Source organism: Simochromis diagramma, unplaced genomic scaffold (genome assembly GCF_900408965.1).
Source record: "Simochromis diagramma unplaced genomic scaffold, fSimDia1.1 OVJJ01000395.1, whole genome shotgun sequence".
NCBI lineage: Eukaryota > Metazoa > Chordata > Actinopteri > Cichliformes > Cichlidae > Simochromis > Simochromis diagramma.
Genome location: NW_024386844.1, coordinates 60001 through 81180, shown reverse-complemented (window position 1 = coordinate 81180; position 21180 = coordinate 60001). Strand labels below are relative to the sequence as shown.

At 43.6% G+C, this 21180-nt stretch overlaps 3 protein-coding genes across 5 annotated transcripts in view; 2 read left to right on the top strand and 1 right to left on the bottom strand.

Moving 5' to 3' along the window:
- Window positions 1-3594: 3594 nt before the first annotated feature.
- Window positions 3595-6420, bottom strand: LOC120732004 (proteasome subunit beta type-6-like). Its single transcript, XM_040029385.1, has 7 exons — window positions 6276-6420; window positions 5687-5754; window positions 5540-5605; window positions 4334-4399; window positions 4123-4252; window positions 3862-4006; window positions 3595-3782 (listed from the first exon to the last, which is right to left on the bottom strand). Exons 1-7 carry the CDS (start codon window positions 6417-6419, stop codon window positions 3655-3657), a joined length of 747 nt encoding a protein of 248 aa, XP_039885319.1. The 5' UTR covers window position 6420; the 3' UTR covers window positions 3595-3654.
- LOC120732005 (trafficking protein particle complex subunit 1-like) overlaps window positions 5290-21180 on the top strand; it is an 18427-nt gene continuing 2536 nt past the window's right edge. The window contains exons 1-5 of one of the 3 annotated variants that reach the window (XM_040029388.1): window positions 5290-5779; window positions 7015-7113; window positions 7198-7268; window positions 7356-7494; window positions 8129-8426. In XM_040029388.1, coding sequence (XP_039885322.1) covers window positions 7015-7113; window positions 7198-7268; window positions 7356-7494; window positions 8129-8257 — 438 coding nt within the window. In that variant the 5' untranslated portion in view covers window positions 5290-5779 and the 3' untranslated portion in view covers window positions 8258-8426. Of the gene's footprint in view, window positions 5780-6524; window positions 6634-7014; window positions 7114-7197; window positions 7269-7355; window positions 7495-8128; window positions 8427-21180 lie in introns of those variants that run through there. The other 2 variants (XM_040029387.1, XM_040029386.1) reach the window with 2 other exon arrangements.
- LOC120732003 (voltage-gated potassium channel subunit beta-3-like) overlaps window positions 15740-21180 on the top strand; it is a 17160-nt gene continuing 11719 nt past the window's right edge. The window contains exon 1 of the mRNA XM_040029384.1: window positions 15740-16364. Within this exon, the coding sequence (XP_039885318.1) occupies window positions 16153-16364 (212 nt within the window). The 5' untranslated portion in view covers window positions 15740-16152. The remainder of the gene's footprint in view (window positions 16365-21180) is intronic.

The following is a 21180-nucleotide window of genomic DNA, read 5'->3' as shown; positions in this document are numbered from 1 at the left end:
CATATAACTGATAGTAGGATTTTATGTTTTTGTGTGATTTCAGATCAGTTGTGTTACTACAGAATGTCAATTAAAAAACAACTGAAAATTCAGACACGTGAGTTTGAGCCGGAAAGAATGATCCCAAGCAAGGCAGCGGAGAAAGGATAAAATACAAATGGAAAATCAAAGCGAGTCAAAATGGCCAATTATATTCTGGACCTCAGAGGGTTCATCCAGCAAATCCTGACAAATTTGGCTTCAAATTTTGTTCATGACATCTTTGTTTTCAAACAAACAAGGTGAAAACTTAAGTGAGACTTGTGTTTGTAATGAACCGCCCCATGGCTACATGTTTATTTATTATACAGGCGACACAGTAAATACAATGAAAACTCACGCTTTATTTAACTGAGATGTTGGTAAATGGCCTGTATTTATATAGCGCTTTACATATTCAGTCATCCACCCATTCACGCACACATTCACACACTGGTGATGGCAGCTACATGTAACCACAGCCACCCTGGGGCGCACTGACAGAGGCGAGGCTGCCGAACACTGGCGCCACCGGGCCCTCTGACCACCACCAGTAGGCAACGGGTGAAGTGTCTTGCCCAAGGACACAACGACCGAGACTGTCCAAGCCGGGGCTCGAACCGGCAACCTTCCGATTACAAGGCGAACTCCCAACTCTTGAGCCACGATCGCCCCACCTGTTCATTCATGTGAGCTGAGAAAATAGACTGTATTTATATTAAACGCGTAAACCGCACTTGAATCATTTTAAACACATGTACCTGCACATGTGTGTTTTTTAAAAGCTTTCATTTTGCCACCCTATTTGATTTTCATGCCACCCTAAGAAAATTTCTCTAGTTCAGCTCCTGAAAAATTAAAGAAATTAAATCAAATATGAACAAAATGATCAAACCAGCTTTAATAAAAGTGTAAACAAATCATATTTTCTGTGTTTTAATCTGTCTGTTGTCTTTCTAATCAGGGCTGAATCATCAGTTATAAAAAAAGCTGATGAACACACATGATACTGACACATATCTGCATCACTGTGCTCCGCTTTATTACTTTATTACACATTTATTACACATTTATTACACTTTATCTTATTTATTTATTCCTGTTGGTTCTAATCAGTGGTCAGTACTCTTGACAGTGGGAAAAAGTCACATTTCAGCTTGACGAGAAGTCCTGTGTGTGTATGTGTGTGTGCATGTGTGTGTGTGTGTGAGAGAGAGAGAGAGAGAGAGATCGTGCTGATGTTGTTTCTGGTTCGTTTTCTCCACATTAAAGATAAAACAGCAGAAACTGAAGCAGGGTTCCTCTCTCTCTCTCTGGGTGTTTGTTATGTAAATGTCTCTCGTCCTGTCTGACAAAGTGAATCCACACCTGAGGAGGACACTCCTCAGCAGCCATGCTTTCACTCTCAGGCAGTTTCTGACCTCCTGCAGAAACAGTCACACCTGCAGTGACTCCCCAAACATGGAGGGAAGGAGCTGCACTGCCTCCACAGCATTCTTCAGCTGAGGAGACACTGGAGCCTCCTTTAGGGAAGGACAGGAGATAAATCTATCCCATACTCCTCAGCGGCACGGCCTCGGATTGTTCATGAAAACGAACATCAGCACGACTGTTGAAGAGTTTCCAGCAAGTTTGTTGTGAGGAGGAGGGGTGAGTGTTTTCTGATGTTTTGGATTAAACTGGTCAGACTGGTGAGGATCCAGGTTTCCGTTTTAAACTGTCACGTTAAAAGGGGGCGGGGTTACAGTCAGGCTGAGTTTCTCACCTGCCGCTCATGAAGACATGTGAGAGCGGGCGAGAGACATTCAGTCCCGACAGAGAGAGAGAGATGAAAGGAGGCCGAGAGCTCCTCTTTCTCCCAGTCTGAGGACAAAAGACAGAGTCAGGTGTCCTCCTCCTCCTCCTGCTGCTCTTTGTTTCTGCTCTTTGTCGGCAGAGGTGTGAACGGCCCGGAGAACAAAGCAAGGAGAGGAAGAGGAGGAGGAGGAGGAAGGATGGAGAGAACAGAGGAGAGGAGGCCTGTGGGAAACTGTCACCTGACTGACGAGCGGACACGTCTGACAGACAGGTGAGAGTCCCGCCCCCCAGTGATGTCACAACAGCGGAGGAAGACACGAGGACTCAAAATGCAGAAATAAAAATAATCAATTAAATTAAATTGAAAAGGTGAAAAACAAAATAAAATGAATTTAAAATGACAAAAAAATATAGCAAGAGAGTCGAAATTAAAAAGAATTCCTAAAATAAAAAAAAGTCAGATAAATCGGAAAAATCAAGAATTTAAGAGTTTAAAACCTAAAACTTAATATTGTCAGAAGTGAAAAGAAATAAAATCAGAACTGCAGAAAAAATGAAACAGAGAAATTTTTAAAATAGCTAAAAATGATTGAAACAAATAAGATAAATAAAAATAAGGGATTAGTAAAAAACAACGAAAAGACAGAAAAACTATTATGAAAAAGACCGAATGTTATTTATATTTTATTTTTAATTACTGAAAAAAAATATTAAAAAGGTTAAAAAATATAAAAATCATAAAAAGTTTTTTATTTTTATTTATTTATAAAAGTTAAATAGAGGTAATATAAAATATGTACTTATAAAAAACCATAATGGGAAACACAAAACGCAGAAATAAAGTAAAAATAAAGAATAAATAAATACTAACTGAGAAAAGGGATTTTTTTAATTAAAAGAACAAAAACAAAAATAAGAAAATGATTTTAAAAAAATCATAAAAAATAGGAAACGTTTAAAATATTATAAGATTAAAACCCACCTGGAAATAAAAACAAATAAAGTAAAAAGATCTAATAAAACTTTTGCTAAGCAGAAACCATAACGACCTCAACACCGGCGTGAGCAGCACGAGTCCGTCAGAGCCTGAGATGGTCTGAGTGTGTGCAGAGGGGGTGGAGCTGCAAGCAGGGGAAACACAGGAAGAGACGGAGAACATCCACTTTCTTATTCCTTAATAAAGAGTCCAGATGAAAAAGTGGACTTCACGCCTCCCCTCTCTCACTCAGTAACAGTGAGTGTCGGTCGTCCCATGTGACCTGGCAGTGGAAACGTCCCTCCAGCCTTTGGTCTCCTCTCGCAGCAGATCAGCCACAGACGACACCTCAAAGTAACAACACTGACAGTGGCCTCTCGCTTCATCACGGAAAACGTTTAAGTCAGAAAAGGCCAACTCAGCTGTCGAGCACTTTAAGACAGTGGGTAGCTGCACTTCCTGTTGCACAGCTTGAAGCGTTTCTAAGCGCCTCCATGAAAGGCGACTTTTTAAAACTCCTTTATTTCTGTAGACAGACGGACAGACGCCGGTCTGCGCGGACACATGAGATAAAACCTTCAAAGCAGCGCTCAGAGAGGAGACTTGGGCTGTGCCACACCCCCTGAGGATCTGACCTTTGACCTCAAACTTAAACCCAGAATCGCCCTGACTGTAAGCACTCAGCTCACTGCTGAGTCTGTGTCTCCCTCTGCTGGACACTCGGGGAACTGCACCCACAAAGTGACCCATGGTATTGGTGTGATTGATCTGTGGTTCTTTTAGCATCAATGAGACAACGACAGTGAGGAGACAAAATGAAAACTTTATTAACATAACAGACACGTGAGTGGAACGGAGCACGCTCAGTGTGTGGAGAACTTGGGCAGCTGGTTTCCCAGGATGACGCGTCGCTCCACCCCCTCCTCCGAGATGCTGGCCAGCCTGACCACGCCCCCGCTGGAGCCGTCCCGCTCCATGGCCAGAGACAGAGCTGAGGAGAGACAGTGAGTCAGCGAGACGGTTGTGGAGTGCAGCTCCCAGCATGCCTTGCAGCAGCGGCGGTGCGTTACCTGCGGCGGTGATCTCCATGCACTGCTCTTTGTTCATCCCGGGTTTGTAGTTGGCGTCCATGAAGCCGTAGATGTAGGTGCTGCCGCTGCCGCCCACCGACACCGGCTGCCTCACCAACATCCCACCAATCGGGACGCTGTACACCTGAGACAGGTAACATACAGACGATGCTTTACAGTCTGCAGGGTGGAAACAGCACCATCTGCCGGCCACACAAAGGACTACACCAGCGCATGTGTCCAGGCGGTGTGCGGTCTCACCTGTCCGCCCTTCCTCTTGTCCCAGCCTGCCACCAGGATCCCAGCTGTCAGCTCCTCCCTGTAACGGTAGCAGCTCGCTCTGAACAGATTGGCTGCCGTCTCCACCAATGGGGGCTCGTCCAGCTCGATGCTGTGGGCGGGGCCAAAGACACAGGTGAGTATTGGCCTCACCTGAGCTGACAGGAAGGCTGTGCAAAGCTGTGTGTGTTACCTGTGGAAGCCCAGCTGGTAGGCGACGACCTCAGCGATGGCCTGAGTGTCAGCAGCTGATCCAGACCTGCAGCCAGAACACAAACATGACGTCTGCTGAGGAGCCGCTCATCAGGAGGGCAAGAGTTTCTCAGACAAGTTCTCAAGGTGCTACAGCAACATCAGGCATCTCAAAGGTTCAACAGACCCCCTTCTTTCAAATCCGACAAAGTGGTGTCAAATGTTTGTGCCGCTATCATTTTAAAAAACATTTTAGAAAGAACATTTCTACAGAAAGTTGAAAGTTGGTGCGTATCAGTCGGAGCCCAATTAAAGGCCATTTAGGTTCTGCTGAACGTGCACTCCTGTTTCATTTTATACAACTGCTGGCCCACGTGCTAATTGTCAGTTAATATTTAGCATTTCAGCTACTTTGATGTAAAAGCTACAGTTCACTACTAATTAGCTTAATGTAAGTTAACCTGTTTACATGCTAGTGATAACCCATCGCTACCATTAGCGTATTAGCAATAATTAGCTTTTACCCTGCTGGTAACCGACAACTAGGATGGGGAGTACAGTTTTTATTATATATATATAGTATTAGATTTTATTAGATTTATATAATATATATATAAAAAAACAAACACTTACCTGTAATACCCACACAAGACGATGCAACAGATAGAAAGACCTTCACACTAAGGGCCTGGCAGGGGAAGCCTACAATATTTTGGAAATTTCCATCACATTGAGCAAAGACAGACAAACTATCTGTTTTGTAAGCCGTTTGATTCTCCAGCCTGAGGCCTGCTGGACCTGACTGGTCAACAGAAACTGCAATTCGGGCTTGACTGATGCGCACCAACTGGCAGGCCCCTTTAAATTTCTTCAGAAAAGTTCTTGTTAATATTATTTAAGATGATAGTGGCACAGAAATTTAATAAGAAGCCCAGAGATCCTAAACTTGGTCCCAGGCTTTAGATCCCTTCATGTCTCTGTGGTTTTCAGGGTTGCTAAAGCGGTTACTTTGTGTTCCTGCAAGGCTACAGAGTCCCTAAAAAGTCCTGACTGCAGACTGTGGGTTTCTGTGAGGACTGCTGATTCTAACCAAGTTTATTTTGAAAGACTGAGCTTCCTGAGATTAAAAACATAGCTGTTTTATTCTGAAAGGTTTTCTGTGCTCTGATTAGAGTTCCTGTGATGGAGCCCAGTGAGCAGGACTGACCTGCAGCAGTAGATCTTGTCGTGGATGCGAGTCAGTTTGTCTGTGACTCTGTTGGCGATGTACGCTCTGAAACAAACACACAGACAGGTGAGGTTAAAGGAGTGTTTCCTGCACTCATCATCACGTGTTCAGTGTTTGTTTTCTCACCCTGTAGTGGTGCGAGAGTCGGCCCCGATCACCACTCCTCCGTCATACTCCACGGCCATGATGGTGGTCTGACACACGACAACAAACAAACAGGTAAACGGGCTGATAAACACCCTGCACTCATTATCGGACAGCATCTCTCCTGTTTAAACTCTCAGCTTCATCACCCTCCGTGTTCCTCCTCCTCTGAGACTGTTAAATGACTCGTTTGTCGGGTGAGCTCATTATCGGACAAGCCATTTAAGCCACATTGAAAACGCTCAAGTGAGAAAAACAAAGAAATGTTAAACGTCTGTCCCATAATGCAACCATAGCGTTAGCCAGCTCTCCACGCGTCCCTGTAGTTATTTAAATATCTTTCATCAACCACCCGATACACGTGTGTCTCCGCGGACTCTACCCCCCAGTTTTAGCCCGGTCCGGTCCCGCTGTGCTCCGAATCTCCTCACAAACACAGCTACCGTTAGCCGCCGTTAGCTGCTGCAGAACTGCTGTCTCATTCAGCCGCTACCTGCCGTTTAAAGACGCTCCACCGGGACCGAACCGGGCCTGGTTCGGTCCGGCCCAACACCACAGACCACGTACTTACCCCGGTGCTGACTTCCTGGCGGGTCCAGTCCGGAACCAGGTCACTTTTGGACGAAATTTGCTGGCCGAAGTACGGCATCATTACCGGTGCTGCCGCCATCTTCTCTCTATGAATAACTGGACTCAGTAGAGGCTGTCCGCGCATAAAGCCTAACATTATTTTATTTACGCTATTAGCGGAATATCCATGTTACAAACCAACTCGCGTATGATTAAATTACAAGTTAGATTTAATAACGCAACCTTCTTTCAATTCAGAGAGTCTAACTTAGCTGTATAAATTTCCTCGAAACAGTTTTATTCGGGCACTTAAGTGAACAGCTCTGCAGTTGGGGTCCTGCGAGAAACAGGAAGATAAGGTAAACACTGAGCTGGATTAGAAAAACTTCGGCTAAACCTGATTATAACGATTATTTTAAAAAATTTAACGTGTTTTTCTCCTTTAAATGGAGTAATTAAACATATTAGAGAAAGCTGGTGTGTTTAAATGAGGTTAACCGATAATTTAGTGGCTGTTGTGTTACGTCTGAGCATCGCGGAGGACCAGACTACAATAAAAAATGTGCAATTTTATCCCTGGTATTTAAAACTTTGCAGTAAAAAGAATACCCACGGGACAGAAAGTAATGTTAACACTTTTTATGTTGTGGAGGAGTTAGTCTTTGATTCGGCATACCCCGAGCCACTGAGTGATCATCGGTGGATGTCTGTTAATTGATTTGTGATCGGCTGTGTTGCAGATGACGGTTCATAACTTGTACATATTTGACCGCAATGGAAACTGTTTGTATTACAACGAGTGGAACCGCAAGAAGCAGGCGGGCATCTCCAAGGAGGAGGTGAGCCTCAAAACCAATCAGCAATCAATAAATCAGACACGGAGAGTGTGTGTGAAGGAAAGGTGTGTTTATGTGTGTCTGCAGGAGTTCAAGCTGATGTACGGGATGCTCTTCTCCATCCGCTCCTTCGTCAGCAAGATGTCTCCTCTGGACATGTATCCTTCACATCACCTGTCAATATGTCCTCCTGATAGTCTGTCTGTCCACCTGTCCTCCTGTCTGTGGTCCTTATCTGTGCTCAGGAAGGAGGGGTTCCTGTCCTTTCAGACCAGTAAGTATCGTCTTCATTACTACGAGACACCGAGTGGCCTGAAGTTCGTCTTGAACACCGACCTGTCAGTGACCAACGCCAGGGACACACTGCAGCACATCTACAGCAATGTGAGACACACACACACACACACACACACACACACACACACACACACACACACACACACACACACACACCTATGAGTGGGTTCATCTATAGAACCAGCAGGCTGAACTGCAGCTTTTCGTTGAATTATGTGAAATTTCATCTGTTTTCTCAAAGAATCTTTTAAGAGTTGAAGTTGGAAAATGAGAGAGAACAACATGTTGAATCATGGTTATAATATAAACAGAAATCTGCTCGTTCTATAACGACCATCAGGATTCTGTCCATGAGAGACCAGAGATTATCACACTGAGGCTCAACTAAAATGTTTTTTTTACCCAGAATTCATTCACCTGAAGGGTTGAGCTGACAGATTTCATTTGTCACATATTAACGTTTAATTCTTTAGTTCAGATCTTTGTGTGTTACAAACTTTACTCTTCAAATGTTGACGTGTGTTTTTTTTTTTTTTTTTTTTTTTTAAATCTTGTCAGTTTGGTTTTGTTCTGAATCCATGACTTCAAAATTATAATATTAATAATAATCATCTGTGAGCTGCTGTTTTCTGTCTGTGCTAAACAGGAAGTGTTGCAGGCTTTATTGTGAAAGAGACTTACACTGTGTGTGTGTGTGTGTGTGTGTGTGTGTGTGTGTCAGCTGTACGTGGAGCTAATCGTGAAGAACCCGGTTTGTACATCCACGCAGACCTTGGAGAGCGAGCTGTTCAGCAGCCGACTGGACGCCTTCATCAGAGCGCTGCCGTACTACAGCCCACGAGCCGCCTGAGCGTCACACACACACACACACACACACATTCACAGTGAGAGTTTAATGTATTTATTTTGTTCTTTCATGTCCTTGGCAGGAAGTTTTTTTGTCTTTTGAATTAAACGTATATGAAGCCACTCTGACCTTTGACCTTTAATAAAAGCAGCTCTGTGGAACTTCCTGGAAACTGTCGTTACTCTCTGCTGATGCTCACACCCGGAGTTTATGATGATGTCTCTGCAGTGATCCCTGTGTGCGCAGAGCTGATGGTTTAAACTGTGCTGACTGGGTGGTACCACTGGGGGGCGCTGCTGCTGGCTGTGAGCTCACGAAGTGCAGCACAGCAGATAAATTGAGCCTTTGTGAACTCTGCAGAAGTACACTGCCTGAGGGAATTACCCAGAATGCATAGCGCAGACTTGCCCTCTGACCCTCGTTATTGCGTGTAGCGTTATGTCTGTCACGTCACGTGACTCATGGCCTGTGTGATGGATGTGAGTCTGTGAACATCCTGCTGATAAACCCAGAGTTTGATCCTGTAACAGCTGAAGAAATCAGTGTGAATGATGGTGGAAGCGCTCGTGTGATCGACCCTCAGAAACCAGCTCTGATTGAACACACACAGTTAACACGTGAGTGATGTAACTGGCCTGAGGTCTGCTGACTGATTAACAGCTGGATTCAGTCCGAGCTGACCCCGCCCCCTCCACATGCTGTCCTTCAGCTGTAGGAAGCAGCTCCGATACCGGAGTCTCCATCAACACCTGAACACTTCGCCTGACCTGCTGAACACACGACTGTGGACAAAGAAGACCTGATCAGTCAATCAATCAGAAACAACCTGCTGAACCGCCTGACTCATCAGACAAACACACAGCTTCTATCAGATGCTTTTGATCATTTTTCAAGTGCATTGTGGGTAATACAAGCAGAGGCAAAAATGACGCTGCATCATTAGGCGGAGCTGCAGATGAAGTGATGACATCATCATGATTGGAGTGTGTGTGTGTCCACAGTGTAATCTCTAATCCCACTGAAAAACATACTGCCAACAAACAGCTGGAAACACACACGTTGGTCTTTGCACACACGTGAGGACCATCTTGCCAACAATCACCAGTACAGACAGACAGTTGCAGACAGATGTGTGGACTAGGAAACATGTTTATGTAGCAGTTTTGTATCCATCATAATGTCCTTACATGTAGAAATGTCCTCACTACAGTGACTAAACCCTGTCCTCAAGAAGAAATCTTTCAAGTCCCCACTTCATGTGATTTCTGCCATTAAGTGGGGACTTAAAAATGTCCTCATAAACAAAAGTCCCTGGTGTGTTCAGATACAAAGGTCCGTATTTCTCCAACATCTGTACGGTTCTTAAACACTGATCTTTGTGCTCACAGAGAAATCTGTGCTTTTGTTTCTTTACAGGAAAGTGTCCAAGAATCTAAAAATGTCCTCAACTTATAAAGATTTCCTCTCCTTGTCCTCACTTTGTAAAAATAAACTAAGATTTAAAACACTTTACTTATTCTCAAACTCGGTGGATTCCTGTGCGAGGCAGGAATACAATCTGATACAATCTGGATGTTAAATCTAAAATCAAGCAGGTGTTGTGGTGTGAGCTGGTAAAGATTTCCTGTGTGTGTGTCAGAGCAGCTACAAACTGCAGAGGCTGGTCAGGATCCATGATTTATCCACACCCATTCAGCACAGCCGCAGTCCTTTGGATGACCTCTGTGTCAGCAGATAGAGGTCAAACAGGTCTGTGTTGTAACTGAGACACCGAGTGTCAGTGGGATCACCTGTGTAAACGAAATATAAATACAGGACTTAAACTGTGCTGATTAAACACAGGATTCAGGTGTGACTGAGTAATATGGACACATGCAGTTCAGTATTAAAGCCACAGAAACATTTATTTACCCTAAAATGTCTGAGTTTACGACGCTTTAAATAACGTGTGCAGTTACTGTGACTCAGGTTAACATCCCTGCCCCTGAAAATGGTACGGTCCTTTGCCAGGATTGTAATATGGAAAAAAAAACACTGTTAAATGTGCAAAACTTGACCTCACGAAACAAAAAGTATCAATGTTACCGTCACAGGAATCACAACGAGCAAGAAAAATCAGTGTGAGCAGGTGAAACAATTTCCCTTCACTCGTCTGAGATATAACAATCTGTATATAAAAATAATAAAGAGATAATAATTTCCATCATGTCCTGTGGCTGGCCTCCTCATACGACCTCAACCAGCTCCTCTCGATGTGGAGGAGGAGAGGAGGTGAAAGATTAAGGCAGCCGTAAAACCCCACCCTGTGGTCATGGGGGTTTCCCTCAGGTGTCAGTGAACACAGGGCTATTATAACTTCTGCGTGTGTGTGTGTGTGTGTGTGTGTGTGTGTCGTCTCTGCCAGATGTTTGCATCTCAGGGTTTAAAATGAAATCTGTGGACAGCAGGTGGAGGCTGCTGCCGCTCGGACAGATGATGTGATGGATTACACACAGATGAAGATAAAAGCACAACAGATGTTTACAGATGTTTCCTCCACCGTGTGTGTACTGTTGTATCAGACACACGTCACTCGAGCTGCTGCTGTGAAGGAAGCCTCGGCTTTATGAACGTTTAGAGGACGCAGGAACACAAATAGGTTTAATCCACTGCTGCGTGGTGCATTCAGGGCCTTCCCTGAACCAGGACAGGTTGTCTATCTCACTCTACCACTGTCTCTATTTAAAAAGACTTAAGTGTGTGTGTGTGTGTGTGTGTGTGAGATTAGAGCTAGATACATGAGGTTGATGGGCAGGACGCCATGTTTAACATCTGTACTCAGACTTTTGGTTTTTTGAATCAGACAGACATGATATCTGCTCTCTGATTGGTGGGATCAGGCCAACGGGATTAATATGAGAGCAGCAGCAGGGACACAGACAGACAGATGAAGGTGGACGGACGCTGCGGGCGACAGGAACCAGACAAACAGGTACGACATGCACATGCTGTAAAACTAGCTTTTTATCATTAAAGGTGAAGTTTGTGTGTAGAGCACAAATCAGGATTAAACTGACTGTTAAAAGTAGACGAGGATCAACAAAACTGTTTGACAAAGCAGAAAGCGTATCTAGCTGTAAGGGTCAGGTCAGCTACAGTTTGAGGCAGACATGAGTATAAAAATAAGTTCTGTAAGCAGGTATCTGCACTACAGCTAATGTGGAGTCTATTACAGATTGATATAATTCCAGCATCTGAAGTGACGCTGTAATCCTGAGGCAGCTGCTGCTGGCATCATCTACACAGCTCTGATAACTGATTGTGTGTTTGCTGATGAAGGAGAAACATGTAGAAATGAAACTGTAGAGGACCAAGAATGGAGCCCTGTGGGACTCCAGACCCTAAACTGAATACAAGAACCACAGCAGCACCATCTGTTGGCTTGTGGTAACCTCATGACAGCGACCTGTCATTTATGGAGTAGCCACAGCCTAGAGCAGAAGACAAAATCATTCTGCTGGTATTAAAACAACAGCCAGGAATAGCAGGGAAAACCGTGAAAGTCTAAACTGCTACATTGGAGCTCAGATGTGTAAATTGTGTTACAGCGAAGCAGGACATCATCCATACAGGTGTAATTTTATTAGTTTTCAAACTAGAAAGCTGCTGTACTTATCCTTTGTTACAAATGTGTGACCCATCTGCATCGTTATGTGTCAAGAAGGTACATGCACGATCATTTTAAGTTTGCTGAAAAAGCTTCTGTATGACAGGATGTTCTTGAGTACAGAAATCAGCGACTGGAACGTTTAGCTTTCTGTTCTGGAAGTTTCTGTACGCATTTGCAGGAAGGCTGGTAAGACTGTGGGATCAGTCACTGTAGCTACACACAGGCAGCATTTTGCAAACTTGTAAATTATAGATCTAAAGCCTGGAACAATAAACGCAACAATACCACACAGCTAATGGGTTCCTGGGTTAAATTGCTGACTTAAGGCCTGTTTTATCATTTCAGTGTCAGCCATGTTTGCGGGTCGGGCGTCAGCCGCAGGAGCCGCTGGACCCTCAGCAGCCGTAGCAGGAAAAGCTGGAAAGTTGTCAGTGGAGGAGCTCTATGGTTTCAGCAAGAAGCCCAAAGTAAACAGGGGGATTTCTGGGAAAGCAGAGAAAACGGAAGTGAAGAAGGATGTGAAGGAGAAAGATGAGTCGGTGTTGGCATCTCAGATCCTGGAGGCCGCCCGGAGGCTGATGGAGAGGCGACGCCTTGAGATCTACCTGAAGGAGTGTGACATCACCATGGAGCAGAGGGACATGCAATACAGGTGACATAAAAGACAGGTGCAGTAACACGGAGTAACCACCAGAGGGCACAGTCACACTGAAACACATAATTTGAACCACATGGCAGTTTGAACTGGTTTTACTGGGCTACAGTGATAAGCTGGTTTTAATGTGAAAATAGCTGAACTGGTTAACCTGGAGAGCAGCTGTTACTGGTCAGACCGGTGTGTGGCGTCCTCCTCGGCTCACTCTGATTGGCTCCTGGAGCTGCTGAGTCACATTTCTGTTATTAAAGACTTTCTGCTCCAGTCGTTTATCAGCTCGGTGTGTGTGTGTGTGTTCTGAGTGAGCGCTGCACCATCCCTGACTTCAGCTAATGTTATCATATATAAAACTGAAACAGTGTAAATATGTGAGCAGCTGGCAGCAGCACGCGAGCCGATACCTGATCAATATGTCGATGAACAGACCAGTTTGTTCTGCAGACCGAGGTCACGCTACATTACCAAACACAGTCCTGCCTGTGTCTGACAACCTTCTGTAAAATCATTGGGTTTCAGTACAGAGTGATCCTCAGTGAGAGAACAGGTGACAGACGTCCATGTAAACCTCATTAAAAAAACAAAATAAGCTCAGTGTTTCATCAGATTTCCACTGGGACGTCTCCACTGGAGAGTTAGTGCCACTGGCTAAATACTACACCCAACACAGATGTTTACATAATAACAAAACAGTAGAGGCCAGAAATCAAATCACTCAGAACTACACTCTGCTTTAATGGCAGCTCTGAATGGGTTTGGTTTTTCCATCAATGTATTTTTATTAATAACTGAAAGTCATCAGACCACTTAGCATTAAGCTGATAGATTTCCAATGAAACTTCTAACAGAAGAAAAAGAAGTCAGTGTTTCCAGTTTTGAATTGTATTTTCTATGGATGCTCACTGTAATAAAAAAGAAAAAATATGTCTAAACGTGTCTTAAACCTGTAATAATCTAAAAAATATATAATATGGGAACAGAGATGTGTTATTTTCAAAAAGATTCAATAAAATTAAAATAATGTTTTACAAAAATAGCGTGAATAATTATAATGATAATAATAAAAAATAATAATAATCATTAAACCTGACTTAAGCACTTAAATTGGACAGATTTGAAATAGGACTTCTGAATGAAGAATTAGTTAAAATTATTTATCAGCTTTAAAAAATATATTAATGTGCTATTTTCAAAATAAACACTGAGAAAAACCACGGCTTTTCAAAATAAACACTGAGAAAAAACACGGCTTTTCAAAATAAACACTGAGAAAAACCACGGCTTTTCAAAATAAACACTGAGAAAAAACACAGCTTTTCAAAATAAACACTGAGGAAAAAACACGGCTTTTCAAAATAAACACTGAGAAAAAACACAGCTTTTCAAAATAAACACTGAGGAAAAAACACGGCTTTTCAAAATAAACACTGAGAAAAAACACGGCTTTTCAAAATAAACACTGAGAAAAACCACGGCTTTTCAAAATAAACACTAAGAAAAAACATGGCTTTTCAAAATAAACACTGAGAAAAAACACGGCTTTTCAAAATAAACACTGAGAAAAAACACGGCTTTTCAAAATAAACACTAAGAAAAAACACGCCTTTTCAAAATAAACACTGAGAAAAAAACACGCCTTTTCAAAATAAACACTGAAATGTATTTACTAATAATAATAATTATACTAATAATTCTAATTCTGCATAGGAGTGATGATGGCAGAACAAAAGCTACTTTGCTTACTATTAAAACACAAACAGACGAACAGACAGAATGCAGGCAGAAACCTTCGTTAGTAAACGTTAGCGTGTATGTGACGGGCTGTCTCTGCTGAGAGGAGCCTGCAGACAAAGATGAAGGTTTGATGATGATACTTCCTGATCGCTCGGAGGTTCGTGGAGCCACGTTTCTGTGGTGAAGTGTTTGTGATGGAGCAGGAAGAGATGGAGGCAGCGTCTAAGTGTGCAGCTACTCTTGTAATCCAGATTAGTGACACCAAACCTTTGGCCTCGGGCGTCCTGCCGAGTCTGCACTCACATCTAATGCACTGCTGCAGCGCATTTATGAACGCACATGAGTGTGTCCGATTGAGGAAGAGGAGTGGGGGAGGGTCTTCATCATCTCGTCATGTGCAGGAAACATCCTGAGAAACTAAAACAATGCCAAAAATCAACTTTCATCAGGGATACGAGAAGGGTTCATGTGTCTTCTTCTTCTCTCAGTTTATTTGAGTCCTCCAAGCTTCAGGAGCTTGTCTTGTAGTTCCTCCTGCGGCCACAGGTGGTGCTGTTTTGTTATCAGTGACAGCAAAAACAAGCAGCCATGACGTTTGTAGTTTTTTTATGGACTTGTAATTTCACTGAAAATCTGAAACATTTCTTATTTGTCCATGTTTTCTCTTTTGTAGTAGCTTTCCCCCCGTTTTTGCTTCTCTCGGGTTGTCTTGTGCCAGCTTTGTGACCCTTTGAGGGCATGTGTAGTTGGAAAAGTCCCCTCCATGTAACTGTTTGTGCCTTTGAAGCATTTAAATCATTTTTGTTTTTTATTATTTTTAGACTTAATTGGCTTTTTAGGACCCTTTATGAGTTTTTACATTTTTTTGCTGTTGTTTTTCCTTGTAAAGGTTGTTTTTGTTGGGGGGTCATGTTGTCGTTGTTGTTTTTCTTCATTTCTTGCATCAATTTGATTCCTTTTTCATGTTTTTCTCCTTCTTGTTTCTGTGTTTGTTGGGTTTTTTTGTCAAATTTGTTCCATTATTGTTTGTTTTTTTCTGTCATTTTTTATTTTTTCACAGTTGTCTTTTTGCTTTTTCCTGCTTGCGTCTATCTGCTGTTCAGCAATCGCTCTCCGGGGTTTAATAGCTGATGTATGAGGGGACATTTTTAATTCTTTTTCTTTGCAGGTCGCGATTGCCTCTTGCAGGCATTAATCTGCATGTTTCTCATTAAATGCGATGCAGATGAAGGAGGCTCAGGTGTGCTGCGGCTGTAGGTGAGATCCTTCAGCTGCTTCCAGCTCGCTAACATTAACAGCATGTTTCCCATGATGCTGTCTGACAGTAGCAATTATCACAGTGCTCTCTGCACAGTGACAGCCCTCGCGCTCCCTCTCTCTCTTTCTTTGTTGAATGCTCGCTCGGCCAGTGTGCAGCCAACCAGCTCTGAATAATGACAGGCGGGGGAGGGGCTCCCTCTCTCCCCTCTCCTGCTCAGCGGCACAGTCCAGAGGACGGACGGACGCCCAGTTCTTCTTCCTGCGTTCATCTCTGCATCGCGTTCCCTCGTCTCTGTTTCTTCTTCTTTGTTGGGACGCTCTTCATCATCTCCTCCTCCTCCTTGTGCTCCTCCTCGGGGCTCCTGTTGTGGGACGGTGGTGTCCGACAGACGGACACACTGAAGGAAAGTTGTTTGCATCTCTTTGATTGGCTGATTGGCTCAAACGCAGCGGGTGGACTCAAACTTGACATCCCACTCATGAATTCTTTCCATCGTAACCATAGCGACTGGCATCCTTGGCGGCAGCGGCGGTCTCCTCATCATGCTTTGAGACTTTAGAACTCTTTGTATAATCATAAGGTTTGTTACCGCGGCAATCAGGATGCAGGTGTCCATAGCATGTAACATGGGAGGAGGTGGGGGCGGTGGAGGGGCCAGCGAGCACCAGCTGAAGGAGCGGAGGGCGGCGGCGAACACCAGCAGCGCCCCCATCTGCCAGGTAAAGGTCAGGGCCGAGCCTTCGGAGCGGAACACCCTGCTAGGCCACGCCCACATGAAGGAGGCCCTCGGGCGTTATAGCAACATGAAGTACAGGTGAGGCAGTGAGAGTGACACAAAGAGGTGGTCATGTGACCCGACAGGTGCAGAGCGTGACTCAGGTTCATGTTTCATACACGTGTGTGTGTGTGTGTGTGTGTGTGTGTACCCGGGGTCGTTCTGTCAGGACCAGCAACAGCGAGCTAGTACAGCAAACCGATCAGAGATATTGATCCGCCCCCTCCCTGGCATTGATTCTATATTGCTGATTGATGCGTTTGGTAGAGCCGATCAGGTGACATGTATGTAGTCTGAATACTGATTAGTCGGGTTAAATATTAATGGTCTGAAGCCAGATATTGATACGAGTGTGCGTCTCAGGGCGACTCGTCTCTCAGATATTGATGACTCAAAGCGAGGCTCAGAATTGATCCTGATTGAATATTGATGAATTCATCGTGGACTGTGACCTGGACTCAGGCGTTAACATCAGTCACCATAAACATGAAGCACATGCAGTGAGCTGACACCAACCTGGGCACAGACTCACGAGTACCTCGGACGTCTGACTGACTTTCAGATTATGACTCACATATGAAGATCAGAGCTTGTACCAGACCAAGAATAAAGTGGACGTGGACATAAATCTAACACCAGGACTTCATCACTGACATAAAAGGGTCCCATCTAATGATTTTGTCAGGATTTGCATTTGGACATGAAACTTTGGATGTTTATTTGACATGACTATTGCTGACTATGATTCTCATGTTAGCATTGAAAGCTTGGTCTCAGGCACTAAAACCGATGACTTGGAATCTCCGTGTCTTTCTACCTGTTGATCCTGACTTCACGTACATCAATGACTTGATTTTGACTGAAGCACAAGTGACTCGGACTCTACTGACACTAACCTGGGCCTTAATGTCTCAGACGTGTGCATAAACTTCTATGATTTGGACTCAATCAAACATATAATATCAATCACATTTGACTTGCCAGTTTTCTTAAACGTGATTATTGAGGACCTGGACTGTCACAGCCAGAGCAAGACTGACGAACTCAGACTGGAGCTCACACGTAGGCACAGAAATGGTTTACAAGACTTTATTACAATGAAGCACGTTATTGACATCCGGCTATGAAGGAGTATTGATGACAGTGTTGCTTGGTTTCATGTCTTGGGCTAAGACTACATTTTAAAACCAGTGGCTTGGATCTGGTATGAATCCTGTTGTCTCAAGATGAAAAATGACTTTATTTGAGAAACAAGCTTGAATTATGCGTCTGCGGGAAATCAATGACAAAACTCAGGGCATAACTGGAAACTCCTTTTAGCCCCATATTCTTCCACGTCACCTGACGTGAGCCTCCCGAGAATGCGGCTAAAGGCAGACTCGATGCAATGACTGGATGATTTGTGAGGTTAGAGCACTGGGTTAAAAGAGGTTTCCAGTTACATCACAAGTTACAGTATAGATTTCCTGCAGAAGTCTAAGTCACGCTTTGGTTGTGGACTTGGACTACATGCATGATTCACTTGACTGTAATTGATTTTAGACTTGACCCAGACTTGGAAATAATGCCTTTGAACTGCATGATAAACTCTTACTGTGTGCTGACTTGTTTGAAGACGGTGGAACGAACTTGGACTCTAATATGTATATATATCAATTATTATCTATTTAACCTGACTTGTACTTTAATGTAATCTATCTGATGTGCACATTGTAAACAGCTTCTGTCCAGTAATTTGGTCTCAGACTGCGTTTTTTAAACTGCTGACTTTAATCAGGACTTGGGTTGTAATTATTGTTGCTTGGATGTGTCCTTAACTTTAGGCTTTACTCCTGTAAAATAACTCAATGAAATACTTGAAGCGCAGTTTTTAAAAACAGCTGGATTTAACTTGAACTTTAATGTGAATTTGGATGTTTTCAGCTCAGACGTGTTCCTAGACTTAACTTTAACTTGGACACTAACATGAATATGTTTTCAGCTTGGACTCATATTTGAGTCATCATTGATGATTTCAGACTCGACTTTGAATTTGATTGTTGAAACCTCAATGAGCTGGTGTAAGACTTGGTAACTTGCATGTGAATCTTGTTTTCTTGCCTCAGACTTAGAGGTAAATGTCATGGATTTGTACTTATTCCACTTGGATGTGAGCCTTTGTTTGATCTCGAACACAAGCGCCTCGGTCTTGGATGTGAATGAGTGTTGCAGACTTGAATTACTCGAGTCAGTTTACGTGTCAGACTTTAATTGAGTCTCTTTCTGTTCGATCACTGAAGCGTGTCGCTGGTTTTCAGACTGAAGGTCATTTCATCAGAGCCAGACTTGAACAGAGGGGAGGTGGAGGTGTTTCTAAAGCGGCCGGCTGATGTTTGGATGTTTGTGTCTGGCTGTGTTTGATGTGTGAAAACTGTAAACGTCAGTAAAAACACAGCTGATTGGTCAGCTGCTGCTGCTGTTGGGGGTATTTTTAGCAGCGCCGTCTGAAGCTGCTGTTTGTGGTATTTTTTATCCTGACATGAAACATGCGCTCCCTCCCTCATGTATGTTCTGTACCATCTGCACAGCGTTAATCAGCCTCAGCTCTGTGACCTCTGACCTCACACTCATGTTGATGAATGTACAGTGAGTTTGTTTAAATTAAAGGCACTGCTGTAATCACACTGTGCGATAAGTTGATTGGTTTCGACATAAAGCTTTAAATCATCCTGACTGATGACCACAGCTCCCATCATGCACTGCTGCTGACTCCAACAGTGACTTTAAATCTTCCTGCTGTTGCTCCCTAAATGCAGCGGCAGCAGTCCTCGTTAGCCTGGCTGCAGACCTCAGTCTGGCCCTGAATGACCTCAGTGTGCTTTATTGCCACTGAGCACATTAACAAGGTGATGACCAATGAAATCTCGTGGAGGCTGTTGATGCTGCGTGTGGTTTATATGTCAGGCTGATACAGTGGTCATCACTGTATCAGCCTGACAAGAGCAACAAATCAATTAGACGCTAAAGCTACAACGCTGACCGTCTGCATACAAAGCTAATGTTGGTATTTAATGCAAGTGAAAGATCTCAAAATCCCTTTTGGGGTTGGATTCAGCATAAAGCTGCCTAATCAAACATGCGGAGCTACCTGCTGCCGTACCTGCTGTTCCTGACTGTTCCTGACTGTTCCCGACTGTTCCTGACTGTTCCCGACTGCTCCCGACTGTTCCCGACTGTTCCCGACTGCTCCCAACTGTTCCCAGCTGAAACTAGCATCTTTTTCTGTCCAGGACAATGATGCAGTCCATTTACCCCTTTAATGATCATACAGACTGAGTGGACTTAAATACATCGGAGCACGGATGTTTGAACTTGGGAATGATGTCAAACCCGAGTTAGTGTGTTCAAGATAAAGCGAGGAAACATGTGACTTTTTAGGTATCACCAGCAATACATGATAATACTTATTTGTTTTGCACTTAAAAAAACATCAGTGCAGAACATTCATAGAGTCCGACCAGTGCACTGCTTACTTACTGAGTCACAGGTATGTAACGGTAGAAGTACACCTTAAAGTTTTGGTACTGTTGACCTTAGTGCCGCCATCTTGAATTGTTAACTTGGAGCTGTTCTGGCTTAGTTGGAAATGTGAGTTGATGGGACTTTCCAGACTCCATTTCTGACTGGGAGCTCAACTTATTCTAGCCCAAAGTGGTTATGAGGAGTTACAGTAAAGTGAAGCGCACACAGTAAACTGCAGGCAGAGCTGATTCTTCTGTCTGTACTCAGACGACAGTACCTTCAGAAGGCTTCATGATCTACATCAGCGGTCCCCAACCCCCGGGCCTCGGTCCGGTACCGGTCCGTGAGTCGTTTGGTACCGGGCCGCGAGAGTTGAGGCTCAGGTGTGCACTGTATAGTTTTCAGGGGTTTTATCGGTTTTCAGCGTTATTTTGTTATCGTTTTTATCGTTTACTCAGTTTTCCTGGGTCTTTTCACGTGTGTTATGAATAAATTTTCTTTTTTTCGGTACCGGTACTAGTTTTATTTTGTTGTATTTATCCGCGACACCTTAAAGGCCGGTCCGTGAAAATATTGTCGGGCATTAAACTGGTCCATGGCGCAAAAAAGGTTGGAGACCGCTGCTCTACATCAAATATACCCGTAAAGTTTGTCTTCTCTTCTTTCTGAAACCATTTAAATCTCTCTGGCACAAATGCTAACTGAGTTACGGTCATTTAAAGAGTGCTTGTAAAATGGGCTGAATTAAAAAAGAAAGAATACTGAGGAGTCTCCATGAACTTATTTTGAACATTAATAAGCAATCACCAGCCATCTCACGTTCCCAGCCAGCAGGCCCATGAGGTCGCTGCTGTGTCGATCCTCAGAGACTCACCCTGTGGCCATCCCAGCTCCGCTATCTTACCGGTGATGATAGAAGTCTTTGTTCCTGCTAAGGTGGATTTCTGGTTCAAGTGTCTCTGTGCTGAGCTCTTTGAGGCTGCAGAGCAGAACAAGAACCGCTGCAACAAACTGAAGACCAAGAAAGTGGAATTTGAGTCCACAGGATGTGAAACTCAACGAAGAACAACAGCAGCAGCAATAAGAACAAATCGATTGTTAAACCATTAAAAATAAGCACTAAACTTGATCGAAACATCAGTCAAACTGGAACCATGAACACTGATCAGTGCAGTGAAGTATAAAAGAAATTAAACCTTTTTAAGTTCTAAATGTTTACGTATCAGGACATAAATTAAACACTCTGACCTAAACACAACCTCAGATGAACACATGACATATTACACCGTGTCATCATTTATTTAGCAAAAACTGAATCATGACTGTGTAATATGAATCTGGAGACACGAACTAC

Excerpts from the sequence above, each read along its gene's own strand:
- LOC120732004 (XM_040029385.1), bottom strand. The coding sequence starts at position 6,419 with ATGCGCGGACAGCCTCTACTGAGTCCAGTTATTCATAGAGAGAAGATG. Across the intron at positions 5,755-6,275 it reads GCCAGGAAGTCAGCACCGGG|ACCACCATCATGGCCGTGGA; the intron begins GTAAGTACGTGG and ends GTCGTGTGTCAG. Across the intron at positions 3,783-3,861 it reads CATGGAGATCACCGCCGCAG|CTCTGTCTCTGGCCATGGAG; the intron begins GTAACGCACCGC and ends GTCTCTCCTCAG.